General features: G+C 37.6%; 2 protein-coding genes across 3 annotated transcripts; both read right to left on the bottom strand.

The window, feature by feature from the left end:
- Nucleotides 1-241: 241 nt before the first annotated feature.
- On the bottom strand, nucleotides 242-5,736 carry zp3d.2 (zona pellucida glycoprotein 3d tandem duplicate 2). Of its 2 annotated transcripts, none has more exons than XM_082150199.1 (8): nucleotides 5,687-5,736; nucleotides 4,410-4,525; nucleotides 4,151-4,254; nucleotides 3,898-4,072; nucleotides 2,973-3,084; nucleotides 2,717-2,805; nucleotides 2,569-2,642; nucleotides 242-735 (listed from the first exon to the last, which is right to left on the bottom strand). In XM_082150199.1, the coding sequence occupies exons 2-8, from the start codon at nucleotides 4,445-4,447 to the stop codon at nucleotides 485-487; spliced, it is 843 nt and encodes a 280-aa protein (XP_082006325.1). In that variant the 5' UTR covers nucleotides 4,448-4,525; nucleotides 5,687-5,736; the 3' UTR covers nucleotides 242-484. The 2 variants fall into 2 exon arrangements, with proteins under 2 accessions (XP_082006325.1, XP_082006324.1); XM_082150198.1 differs by lacking the exon at nucleotides 5,687-5,736 and adding an exon at nucleotides 5,090-5,677.
- A 1,999-nt stretch (nucleotides 5,737-7,735) lies between these two features.
- Nucleotides 7,736-12,565, bottom strand: zp3d.1 (zona pellucida glycoprotein 3d tandem duplicate 1). The gene is made up of 9 exons (XM_082150044.1): nucleotides 11,908-12,565; nucleotides 10,696-10,808; nucleotides 10,516-10,619; nucleotides 10,244-10,418; nucleotides 10,037-10,148; nucleotides 9,370-9,455; nucleotides 9,222-9,292; nucleotides 8,047-9,139; nucleotides 7,736-7,947 (listed from the first exon to the last, which is right to left on the bottom strand). The coding sequence occupies exons 1-8, from the start codon at nucleotides 12,463-12,465 to the stop codon at nucleotides 8,106-8,108; spliced, it is 2,253 nt and encodes a 750-aa protein (XP_082006170.1). The 5' UTR covers nucleotides 12,466-12,565; the 3' UTR covers nucleotides 7,736-7,947; nucleotides 8,047-8,105.
- Between the last annotated feature and the right edge of the window lie 513 nt (nucleotides 12,566-13,078).

Here is a 13,078-nt window from a genome sequence, read left to right as displayed (position 1 = left end):
GTGTTCGGATGCCTGGTGTTTGAGGAATGCAATCAATGTGAGACGCTTCTGGGAGGGAATTAAACCAAACTATTGTGATGACAGACTTTGTCTCAGGCCTTTCAGAATGATCAAACACATAAGTTATCCCCTGGTTAGTCCAGTTATCCAATCACAAGTCACGTGAGATTTTGCATCTTATCGGATACATTTTTTTTTACCCAACTCAATTGAGCGCACAAGTTTTTTTATGTGCGTTTTTAGAATTTTGCATGTCTTGGTGTTTCCATCCAGCATTTTTTTTTTTTGCAATATCCCAAAATTCGCATAAAATAAGTGAATGGAAACATAGCTATTGATACGTTACCTAAAATGACAATATAAAAGCTAAAAAGGAGGGGAAAAAACAAGCAAATTTCAAAAGTGTCTCATGTATTTATTAACACTTAAATTGCAATTAAGCTGTGAAAACTAAATCAAAATGTCTTTATTAAGTCCTCTTTGTTTAAACCAATCCAAATACCTCCTCAAAGGTTCTGCGTCTCTCCTCAAATTTGACATCTTCCTCCACGTCTTCCACCACAGCTGAGACTGGCACAAAATGACGAGGTCCAATCTCAGCTGCTGGTGTGGTTATTATTTGAACAAAGCCTGTTCCCACCTCCTCTAGCAGGAATGGAGTTGTTTGCTCTCCCTCAACTATGTTCAACTCAGACTCCATGATCCAGGGCTCACTGGTGATGACCTTACTGGACACTGTACATGGAATAATGAAAAAGGGCTTGGTGTAAAATCGTATTACTTCCATGATGTGGCAAGACATTTACAGGCATTATTGTATCTACCCTCAATGCAGTGCTCTAAAAACATATACAGTGGGTACGGAAAGTATTCAGACCCCCTTACATTTTTCACTCTTTGTTATTGCAGCCATTTGCTCAAATCATTTAAGTTCTTTTTTCCCCCTCATTATTGTACACACAGCACCCCATATTGACAGAAAAACACAGAATTGTTGACATTTTTGCACATTTATTAAAAAAGAAAAACTGAAATATCACATGGTCCTAAGTATTCAGACCCTTTGCTCAGTATTTAGTAGAAGGACCCTTTTGATCTAATACAGCCATGAGTCTTTTTGGGAAAGATGCAACAAGTTTTTCACACCTGGATTTGGGTATCCTCTGCCATTCCTCCTTGCAGATCCTCTCCAGTTCTGTCAGGTTGGATGGTAAACGTTGGTGGACAGCCATTTTCAGGTCTCTCCAGAGATGCTCAATTGGGTTTAAGTCAGGGCTCTGGCTGGGCCATTCAAGAGAACAGTCACGGAGTTGTTGTGAAGACACTCCGTTATTTTAGCTGTGTGCTTAGGGTCATTGTCTTGTTGGAAGGTGAACCTTCGGCCCAGTCTGAGGTCCAGAGCACTCTGGAGAAGGTTTTCGTCCAGGATATCCCTGTACTTGGCCGCATTCATCTTTCCCTCGATTGCAACCAGTCGTCCTGTCCCTGCAGCTGAAAAACACTCCCACAGCATGATGCTGCCACCACCATGCTTCACTGTTGAGACTGTATTGGACAGGTGATGAGCAGTGCCTGGTTTTCTCCACACATACCGCTTAAAATTAAGGCCAAAAAGTTCTATCTTGGTCTCATCAGACCAGAGAATCTTATTTATCACCATCTTGGAGTCCTTCAGGTGTTTTTTAGCAAACTCCATGCGGGCTTTCATGTGTCTTGCACTGAGGAGAGGCTTCCGTCGGGCTACTCTGCCATAAAGCCCCGACTGGTGGATGGCTGCAGTGATGGTTGACTTAGTACAACTTTCTCCCATCTCCCGACTGCATCTCTGGAGCTCAGCCACAGTGATCTTTGGGTTCTTCTTTACCTCTCTCACCAAGGCTCTTCTCCCCCGATAGCTCAGTTTGGCAGGACGGCCAGCTCTAGGAAGGGTTCTGGTCGTCCCAAACGTCATCCATTTAAGGATTATGGAGGCCACTGTGCTCTTAGGAACCTTAAGTGCAGCAGAATTTTTTTTTGTAACCTTGGCCAGATCTGTGCCTTGCCACAATTCTGTCTCTGAGCTCTTCAGGCAGTTCCTTTGACCTCATGATTCCCATTTGCTCTGACATGCACTGTGAGCTGTAAGGTCTTATATAGACAGGTGTGTGGCTTTCCTAATCAAGTCCAATCAGTATAATCAAACACAGCTGGACTCAAATGAAGGTGTAGAACCATCTCAAGGATGATCAGAAGAAATGGACAGCACCTGAGTTAAATATATGAGTGTCACAGCAAAGGGTCTGAATACTTAGGACCATGTGATTTCAGTTTTTCTTTTTTAATAAATGTGCAGAAATGTCAACAATTCTGTGTTTTTCTGTCAATATGGGGTGCTGTGTGTACAATAATGAGGAAAAAAAATAAACTTAAATGATTTTAGCAAATGGCTGCAATATAACAAAGAGTGAAAAAATTTAAGGGGGTCTGAATACTTTCTGTACCCACTGTATATACCAACAACGTACTTCATGAAAACCGACTTTTAAACTATTAAAATGATTAAAAGTAGGATCACTTGAGGTATCTCACCAGACAGGTCAGAAGACAGACACGTGGAGTCGCAGCAGAGGCACACAGCATTTGAACTGTATAATTCTTCCCATCTGAAGAAGAAATGATCTGAATTAGTACCAAATCAGTTTAGAATTATCACAATGCAAACCAAAACTCAATATACCGTTTTGTTGACTGGTTATAATTGCAGGACTTTGCACTTGCCGTTGGATCTAAACTTCCGACAGATATTTCACAATGCATGTAAAGATGCTGAGAATAAAAAGAACAGGCAACCTCAATAAACGGACTCAAATGTTATTCTGATCAAATAAAATAAAATAAAAAAATCAAGAGCCTGACCCTCTTATTCGTAAAAGCATGCAATATTTTTCTGAAATAATATGACAGCAGCATGCCATTATGGCTTATTATTGTACCTTTCCTAACATTCCATGGAAATGAAAAGCATCCAATGAGAACCGCACAACATTCCTTTGTCCACTTTGAATGAATCTGGACCACCTGCTGCTCGTGCTATCAATCATGCACCTGAAATAAAAATACATTTTGTGTCAAGTTTTGTCTTCAATTTCTCCCTAACCCTGTAAAAGTCTGGCAAATGTAATAATAGCCCCCCAAAATGGAACAGTTTTAAAACATAAAAAAAATATTAAAAAAAGGTTTGCATGCGTGTTGTTTGCTGAGTATAATCTTTGATACATCAGGCTTTTACGGCTCATATAGTACAATATAGAAGAATGTGGAGCTCATAATCGAGGAGGAAAAATAAAACAATCCTCAGTTTTATCCAGAGGACCAAAACGGAGCAAAAATCTCCAATTTGATTCAGTTGCTGTGATTTACATGGTCAAAACGTAAAATGAAATTCTGATAGCTTGTAAAGTGAGAAAGTAAATATCAATTGTCATTCTATAGATCCAAATTATATGTCTGTCAGATGATATTTAAATGCTTGTGATCAAACCTCTTTAGTTTTAATTGTGGGGGGACAAAACACAATGCAATGCAATACAATGTTTAAGAGATGTACAAATCAACGCTCCTCAAAAGCCTGTGTTTGATAAATGTTAACATGATTTTTTGTGTGTATACTTACGTTAACTTCATAAAAATTATTTCACAGAAAAAAGGCATGTACCACAACCTGAAGGGGGACGTTTTAGAATTATACTAAAAGACGTTTTGCCTGCTAAGAAAGTATAAACTATCAATCAGATAACAGAAGGCATGTAGCAGATTGTGTACAGCAGGTTTTTCAGCAAAGGATTATGTTGATCATTTAGAGGCCTTCGAAATTTCGTTTAAAATACGATACAGTATATTAATTAATTAAAATGTTACCCGTGGTTTTCAATGACTGTAAATCGTGGCATAGACAAACTAGAACTGCTGACAGTCACATAACAGGAATCCACAAACAGCCTCTTGTCCTCAGCAAGAGGGGGTCCGTCTGCCTGAAAGTACATGGGGCGACCAAGGGTGTACTCTTCTGTGGGGGATAATCTTCTCCACATCTCTAAAAGACAAGAGACGTGATGCTTCATTGGCTGAAACAGAATGGAGTTCTAATTTACATTAGTCAAACCTTATTTACCATCTCGGGGACTTAGTACAACGCTGTCCACTGTTCTCAGGGGCTTGAAGTAGTTCTGAAGTCTGACTAGTGGTATGTAACCAATTTTGTATGAGTAATGATATCTGGGGGAAAAAAAGATCATGGGTGTTTGATTGTTAAAAATAGATAAATCAGTGATTGATTAACAGATGAACAAAATGGACACAAAAATGTACTGCAAGTTTAAGTGGAACATATAATCAATACAAATCTGGTACAACTAAAGACATCGATTTACCTGTTAAAGTGACACTCAACACGGAGCGAGAAAGGCATGGCACGGCGGATTGGCGACAGGTCCACCTCTGGAGAGTAGTGCAGTATGTTGGAATATGTTACTCTTTTGTTTATTAACTGCATTCAAAAAGATAAAGATAATTTCAAAGTTTATCAAGTGAATATGGAGGCCCTGAGTTGAATGAGTTCAACTATGATTTTTTTCCAAGTTGATTTTTTAACACAATTAAAATGTTGTAGTCATTTATTCACTCTCAAGTTGTTCTAAACCTGTATGAGTTTATTTCTCCTGTTGCTGAACACAAATGAAGATATTTTGAAGAATGTCGGTAACCAAACAGTTGATCGGCCCCATTGACTTCCATAGTATTTTTTTTTCCCCTCCATACTATGGACGTCAATAAGGCCCTGGGGCTGTTTGGTTACCCTTATTCTTCAAAGTATCTTCTTATGTGTTAATTTTTGGGTAAACTAACCCTATTACTATTTGCTGAAACGTGTAGCCTATTAGTTTCCACAATGTTTGCAAACGCCTATTGTGAAGTTATCAAATTAAAAAGTAATAGACAAAAATACAACAAGCAACACGGACATACAACATACGAAGCCCCTTAAGTATGGAGGAAAGAAAAGAAAAAGAAAAAAAGAAACGACAAAGAAAAACAAACCAGCTAAGCACACCTGTCTTCTACTGGCACACTGATCCATGTCGTAAATAAACACATAATAGTGTTTTGTAGTCTTGCTGATGTCACATGTTCCCAGTTTTAGCTCGGACTCCAAGCCATCGAGTCCTAAAATCTGTTTGTTGACTTTAACGATCATTTTCTTCCTTTGGCAAACGACGTTTACTTGTTGTGGTCGACCGCGGGGACTGGAGCTCGCGCGTACCGAGGCGCGTGGGACGAGGACTTTTCTCGTCTCTTCGGGCAGTTGTTCACAACCTGACCCATGCATTGGAGCGAACTGCTTTTTGTCCAAAAGGGGGATTCTAGAATGCTGGAAAATGGGAAGTTGCAAATATGGCGAACCAAGATGCTTGACAGCAGATCCTTCAAAATCTTCTCCAAATCTTATGTCCAGTTCTGACTCTGCGGTCGAACTGATCGCGTGCTTAGGCGCAGCTCGCAACGCGTAAACATATGTGGAGAAAAAGACCACTAAAGTCAATAATACTGGAAAATAAAGCTTCATATCTCTAATCAGCATCAAAGTAAGTCACAATCACTCAAACAACCTTGACATATTTCACATAACCGAGATGGGTAATTAAAGCACCTGTCGTCTTCAAGCACTGTTGATAATGATAGAACTCCGATTCATTTCCACGAACCGGTTCTTTCGATTCGACCAGGTCTCAGAACAGATTCAGCGTTTCTTTTACGTCATCAAGTGATCCCTCCCTGGTTATTATTGTTTTTTTGTTTGACCTTTCTGCTTGTTATTTATACATCCAATGCACTAATAATAGATTTCATTGTTAATTTACATTCTTGTTCTTATTATTATCTACAGACTGTCTGTAATGTTAAAGTACATTGATTTGGGAAAAACTCCAGGATATGAGGCTTTAACTATAAATGGTCAACTAGTGGATCAAGTACAATCCTATAGATACCTAGGGACAATTATTGACTCTAAATTAAAAATTTCCAGGAGAATTGTGAGGCTGTCTGTAAAAAAGGACAACAGCGTCTATACTGTTTTAGAAAATTGTACCATTTCACTATAGACAAGACTATGATGAGATTATTCTATCATGCTTTTATTGAAACCATCATATCTTTCTCCCTTGTGGCATGGTTTGGTTGTGTCTCAGTCAAGCACAAGAATCGCCTAAACCAAATTGTAAAATGGTCAAGTAAGCTGACTGGGGAGCCCCATCTGCACCCCACATCCCTGTATGCTAAACAATACAGCGGCTAGCTATGGCTATCAAAAAAGATAGGCTACATCCTCTGAATAGGGAATTCCAGTATCTCCCCTCTGGACGGAGGCTAAAAGTTCCTGATTACAGAACCACAAGGTTTAAAAACAGTTTAGCGGCAATCACTCTGTTAAACAAACGGTAAAATCATTTGCACAAAACGCACAAGCACTCTGGTCATTTACTGTTCCTCCTTTTTTTCTTTTACTACTTTGTAAATGTTTTAATGTTTTGTGTGTTGCATGTTATGTTGTGGTCAACAAAGTTAAGGATGTCCTGCCTCTTAGACTGTAAAACTAGTTTACCTACGGGTACCAATAAAGTAACCTAACCTAACCTCAAATTTCTCAAAACTCAAAATTCCTCAACATGCATCAGGAGGCAGGTCACATAAATAGTTATAATGAAATATGACACCCCCCTCTTTTTCACACAGAATGGCTTTAATGTTATCCAAATTCACTCTGGTACTGCCTAATCTCCTTTGTTTCATTATCCAGAAAGCATTTTGGTCTGATGTGACTAACTACAGACAGGTCATAAAATCAGACAGTAGGCCTACATTACAGATTTCTCTGTTCTTTATTCTTAAATATGTCTATTGTTCAGAAAATTCATTCAGACCATGTCTAATCTCTGATTTTCTAGAGAGTTTATGTGGTTTACGGCCATAGGTGGAGGATCTGACACTGACAGCCCTCCTCAAGTTACAACTGATATCACCAGGAACAATATAAAATGAATCATATAAAACAGCTCCAAAACTTTTCAGATGCTGTCTTGTTGTCAGTTGCATGAAACTTGTTAAATTTTCCCAGCCGATTTTTACTTTATGATGCCGTTGCATATTCCTCCTAAGAAGTATTTAGTTTAATTCCAAATGTAAGGTAGAGTTGCTTATGAATGATTTAGGTTATATTATTTATATTTGAATATATACTTTGTATTTTGCATAAAGCAAATTAAGCCCATTTTAGGACCATTGAAAACTTTTGAAAACCAAAAAAATTCTCGGTCACGCTTTACAATAAAGTTTTCATTTGTAAAACATTAGTAAACTACAGTTAACATGAACTAACAATGAAAAATACTTCTACAGCATTTATTAATCTTAGTTAATCTCAACATTTACTAATACCTTTTTAATATCAAAATCAGCTTCAAATTCAGTACAACAAACAATACTATGCTGACTAAAACTTTATGTAAAATAAAGACAAATGCACAAAAAAAAATCTTATTGGTCTTAAAAATAAGCTTAAATTCATTTAAAGCATTTTTCTTTTGATTTTGGGATAAAATATGAACTGTGAGATATTCCCCTTAAGAATAAATTGTTCATTTAATGAGAGGCATCAAAAAGGTCACAGGACATACGTTCAGAGAAGAAAAACGAATGATCAATCAAAAGTGTTTTAATATTCCGATGACATTACAGTGGATGTCGGTACTGTACAATGAAGCATCCATATGCATGAAAAACACCCGGATGTCATCATATTATGCACATTCCTGAATTCAGTTGAATCCATGACCAAAACACTGACTTTACGAAAAGATGCCAAGATCTTTTGCCCCACAGATGCAACTCCAAAAAAGTCCATCAAGGATCCTAAAACACAAATAAATAAATAAATAAATAAATAAAATAAAATAAAAAACTCTTATAAAGTGCAGCTAAATTCAGATTAAATTAATTAAAGCGTCATACCTTTGAGACCCTGGAACGATCTCAAACGTCAGTCCCCCATTTCTCGCTCACTGGGTAGATTAATATTCATCTTTATTCCACTCCATTGGTTCTTGTTTGGCATTTAAAAATAACTCTTCATCCATCGCCATGTATGAGGGTACTGTGGTTCGTACCGGCAAGCTCTTCTCAAAAACTTCAGGCTTTATTTTATATTTGGACAGTTGTTCTCTGGTAATGTCAGTCAGTTCATTTAGTCCACTCTTGCTGGACCCTTTGTCATCATTAACATCTTCCAAAAGCTCGGTGCTCTTGAGACTCCCAGCATCCTCGCCGAGCTTTACAACACTATCCATCTGTTCCCCAACAGACATCACTTTTCCAGAACGATCGCTCTCCTCATCCTTTATAGCAGTTGTTTCCTCTGTCTGAACAATTACTTCTACATCCTCATCTAACTTTTTCATGGGCATCTTTTTATTTTCTTCTTTTGCTTCCATTTGTTTTTCAGTATCCACTGTAGAACCATCTTCTTTCTCTTTACTGATTCCTTCTGCGCTCTTGAGTCTCCCAGCATCCTCCTCGAGCTCTACAACACTATCCATCTGTTCCCCAACAGACATCACTTTTCCAGAACGATCGCTCTCCTCATCCTTTATAGCAGCTGTTTCCTCTGTCCCAACAATTACTTCTACATCCTCATCCAAGTCTTTCATGGGCATCTTTTTATTCTCTTTTGCTTTCATTTGTTTTTCAGTCTCCACTGTATAACCATCTTCTTTCTCTTTACTGATCCCTTCTGCGCTCTTGAGTCTCCCAGCATCCTCCTCGAGCTCTACAACACTATCCATCTGTTCCCCAACAGACATCACTTTTCCAGAATGATCACCCTCATCCTTTAATCCTTTCATTTGTTTTTCATTATCAGTCACAATCTCCACAGTGTAACGATCATCTTCCTCTTCACCGATTCCTTTTGCGCTCTTGAACTTCACCTCCTCTTTGTCCTTCTGAACACCGAACAATCCTTTTCCTTCGATTAACGATTGTTTGTTCTTGTCCATAATCCAGGGTAGACTTGTTATCAGAGATTGTGTTGTACGGGGCAAAGAAGCTGTTGGTGAAAGCAAGAACAAAACATTGATGTATAGTTTTTTTATTTCAAGTTATGATCGTCTCTGAAGCCTTCTACTTACAAGTTGCTTCAAATTCACAAGTTGAATCACAACATGCACAAACGGATGCATCAGTGGTGAGTTCGTCCCACCTGTTGGTACAAGATAAGAATCTTGCTTCTCTGCATTTACACAGCATGTTGCACACATGTGAAATACAATTATTCACCTTCTCTCTGCATTGTTATAGGTACAGGATTTTGCTGTTGCGCTTGTGGCTTCGTGAACCGATATTGTGCAATGCAGGTAAAAGTGCTGTAAAAATTACATGACAGACAGATTGACATATACATGACGTATCAGGCAGGGGCAAGTTGTCACATACGTTTTATATGCTGTCATTTCAATACAATAAAAAAAATTCTCTCAGCCAGTTCATGGGTTTGATCATTTTAATCATTAACTTTTCAATTTTTGCTGTTTCATATTTCAGCAATAACAAATGGCAATTTGATTGATCATATTTAACTGTTTATATTTTGATGAAAAGGCCATCAAATATCCTGATTTGTTATGGGAGATGGCTTTTTATTTTAGATACATATTCTGGACCTGATTATCATCAAATTAATGTCAATTAACAGCGGGTTTCCTTTAAAGACAGCTTGCTCCAGTCCACATAGTGTGACAAAATGACCCATAGGTCATAGGTTAATTCCCACAATCAATATTCCACAAGTTATCTGCAGCTAAAACTTCAAGGTGTGGAACTATGAATAAACCCAATATCAAAACCCCACCCTACAAATAATCTCTGGAGTTAAAAGTGAGACAACTAGCCCCGGTCTCCAATATATTATACATATATATAACCCATTTAAGAATGAAAACATTACCGTGCCAGTAACTTGGGGGAGTAAAAAGGCATCAACTGAGAACCTTATAATCTTTGACTGTCTTTGGAAAAAGCGAGAGCGACTTCCTTGTCTTCTGCTGTCCTCCATACACCTGAAATTGAGGTTTGGTGTTTATTTATTTATTTATTTCTCCACGCTGAAAGTGTCTTTATGTTAAATAAAAGCAGAATGTATCAAACAGCTTACCCATAATTATGAATAACACTGTGTTGTGGAGTGGAGTTTGGGTCTTTGGATGCTGTTGCATAGCAGGAGTCAACAAAAATCCTTTCGTCTTTGGACAAATGAGCAGCACTGACCTCAAAATACATGGGCTCCCCAAGCACAAAACTCACATGTTCTTCAAGTCTTTCCCAGCGTTCTGGAGTTCACACAGTTTAATAGACCGATGGGCACCAACATCACATTAAGAGGTCAAACAAAACATGGAATTATATAGAAGGAGAGGAAAAGCTTACCATTACACACAGAAATACTAAACTTGGCCCTTCGTTCAAAAATCTTGTGAAACATGCGCTCCCTCGGCACAGGCAGGAAGCCTATTTTGTAGGAATAATGAAATCTAGAAATTGGAGAAAGCAAAAGATGAGGTGAATTTCATTTCCAACTCCGGAAACCTGTTCAGATTCATGGTTTACCTATTGTACAAGCACTGGATGTTTAGGGTGAGGGGCACCGCTCGGATGACCGTCCCTTGAGGCTCTGGTGTATAGTGCAACGAGTTAGAATACATGATCTGGCCGTTCGTCATCTGAGGAGGATCAAACATTGTAATATGGGTCTCCACGAGAGTTTGTAATAAAAGTAAAAAAAAAACACATTGTAATATGGTAGCCAAAATCAAGATTATTAATTATTATTTAAGGAATATTGCAGTATTTATTATAAATTATCCATGCACATCATTACTTTTTATTTTTAATTCATGTGCCCTCATAATCTTTAATCAAAATAACTCTATAATCTTAAATAAAACGAATTAAATATTATAATATATAAAATGTACACATTCTACTACATGCCTTCTGTTGTGTAATTGATAGTTTATTTTTATTTTTATTTTGCAATTACATTACAGCCCATCAGAATTTAATTTAACTTTTGGGCCATACAAACACCAGCAACTGCACAAAATTGCATAATTTTGCTCAGTTTGGGCCTCTGAATAAATTCTTTAGATTCTCGAGTAAGGTTTAATATTCTCCTATATCATAATATGAGCCATTAGAGCCTGATGTCACAAATAAGATAGGCCTACTCAACAACAACAACAAAAAACACATATGCAAACTTTTAAGATTATTATGGGAATTTGACATTACCATATCTAAATGTGTTCTAGTTTGGATTAGTGATTAATCACAAATATCTTGACACTTTTAAACAATTGACCATTGTATGCTATATGTTTTCAGATTTACACAGTAGTCTAATAGCGTGTTGAAAAAAGATACAAGCCTTTTAAGTAAATATTTTACTGATAATATTTTGCACACATTTATGAATATTTAACAGCACAAATATATATATTTGCTATATATAGCACATTGCTATATATTTTGCTCCCTATATTTGTGCTGTTAAATATTAAGAAACGAAAAAATTATATGATCAATAAGTTATGACAACACTTTAACTCAGAATAAGAAGCAATTTTTTTTTACACGTTATACATGATTCCACTAATTTTCTTTTAGTCAGTTAAAATGCAATTTAAGTTGAAATGACTTAAACATCCAAGTTGATTGTCCTTAATTTAAGGCAGCAAATTTTTTTTACAGTTTATATAGAAACCTCTGACAAAAGCGGACCTTTAATATTAGGTTTATTTATCGTACAACTATACTTACCGTTAAAGAGCTATCGCAGTCATTGAGGTCGTAATGGAAATATAAGAAATCCTTGTCGGAGCGTGAGACAGGACATGTTCCCAGGTGAAACAAAGACGGTGAACTTCTGAAGCCCAGTAGATTCTCATTCATGCGCACCGAGATCTTACTGTAACCACACCAAACCTCTACGCCACGAGCATTACGCACGGGAGACACTTGGGCAAACTGAGGGTTCACTTGAGGAATTAGAAGACTAGTCAAAAGGTTTGGTAAGTGTCGTCTCCCGGAGACAGGCCTGAACAGATCCATGTCAACAAGAGGAACTGGAACATGTTGGAACATTGGGAAAACGTGATATGGTCGTATAACCGGAGGCTTCTTCATAAACTCGCTCTCTGTCCACGGCCTGACAGCGCCTGACATGGGTTGCATGGCAAGGACTTTCTGCTCCGTGGATACGACGTTGCTATATAGGTGACCCCTGGTCCCATGATTGTAAGCTTTGACGATGCACATTATGCCAAGAAAATACAAAGAACAACAAAAACACAAACTCATGCGCTCCATGATAGCCATTGACTCCTAAATGTGACACAAAGGAAATAAACAAAACGCCGCTGAGAAGAACGCTAGTCGCGTCCCGTAGCCACCTGTTGATTGATGACGTGAGGGCTAATTAACCATTTAGTCATGAATCGTTTTTTGAAGTTTCAATGAGCCCGTAAAAAAAAAAAAAGTCATCACGTAATTCACGCAAGTACCATTGAATCCTTTATTTAAGCACATATGACGTTTATTAAGATTTATAAAAAAAATCTTTATTGTAATTATGGGTAGGCCTACCTACCATGATTTAGTATTAGCCTACATATAGCCTAATAATTTTGTATATAACAGTACGGAAATCAATTTAACGTTACATCTTTTAGCTGTTGTACCTATTATTTTTCTATTCAGTTATATTCTAGTTAGCCAAGTTTATTTCTTATGCGGTTTGTTATTTTTTTTACTTGTTACATCCTTGCTAATCGTTTATTAAACTTACCTCACACTTCGGTTCTTTGCTCATTACGAATTTGACTCGTTTGAAATATGCAGCTCATTGTTCATTGAGTTGGTGACTCGAGAATCACTCGCACCGAATCAGTCCGATTCGCAAAAGAATCATTCATAGCACTTTTGTCGAATT

The sequence above is a fragment of the Leuciscus leuciscus genome (assembly GCF_965113295.1).
Source record: "Leuciscus leuciscus genome assembly, chromosome: 20".
In the NCBI taxonomy this organism is placed as follows: Eukaryota; Metazoa; Chordata; class Actinopteri; order Cypriniformes; family Leuciscidae; genus Leuciscus; species Leuciscus leuciscus.
Note: the sequence above shows the minus strand (reverse complement) of the source record. Positions and strands in the feature narration are given on the sequence as shown.

Coding starts and splice junctions, on each gene's coding strand:
- zp3d.2 (XM_082150198.1), bottom strand. CDS start 5,617: ATGCTGATTAGAGATATGAAGCTTTATTTTCCAGTATTATTGACTTTA. Junction 2,806..2,972: donor TCCATGGAATGTTAGGAAAG/GTACAATAATAA, acceptor TTTTATTCTCAG/CATCTTTACATGCATTGTGA. Junction 736..2,568: donor TCTGTCTTCTGACCTGTCTG/GTGAGATACCTC, acceptor TTCCATGTACAG/TGTCCAGTAAGGTCATCACC.
- zp3d.1 (XM_082150044.1), bottom strand. CDS start 12,465: ATGGCTATCATGGAGCGCATGAGTTTGTGTTTTTGTTGTTCTTTGTAT. Junction 9,456..10,036: donor TCCCCCAAGTTACTGGCACG/GTAATGTTTTCA, acceptor TAATTTTTACAG/CACTTTTACCTGCATTGCAC. Junction 9,293..9,369: donor TATAACAATGCAGAGAGAAG/GTGAATAATTGT, acceptor TTGTACCAACAG/GTGGGACGAACTCACCACTG.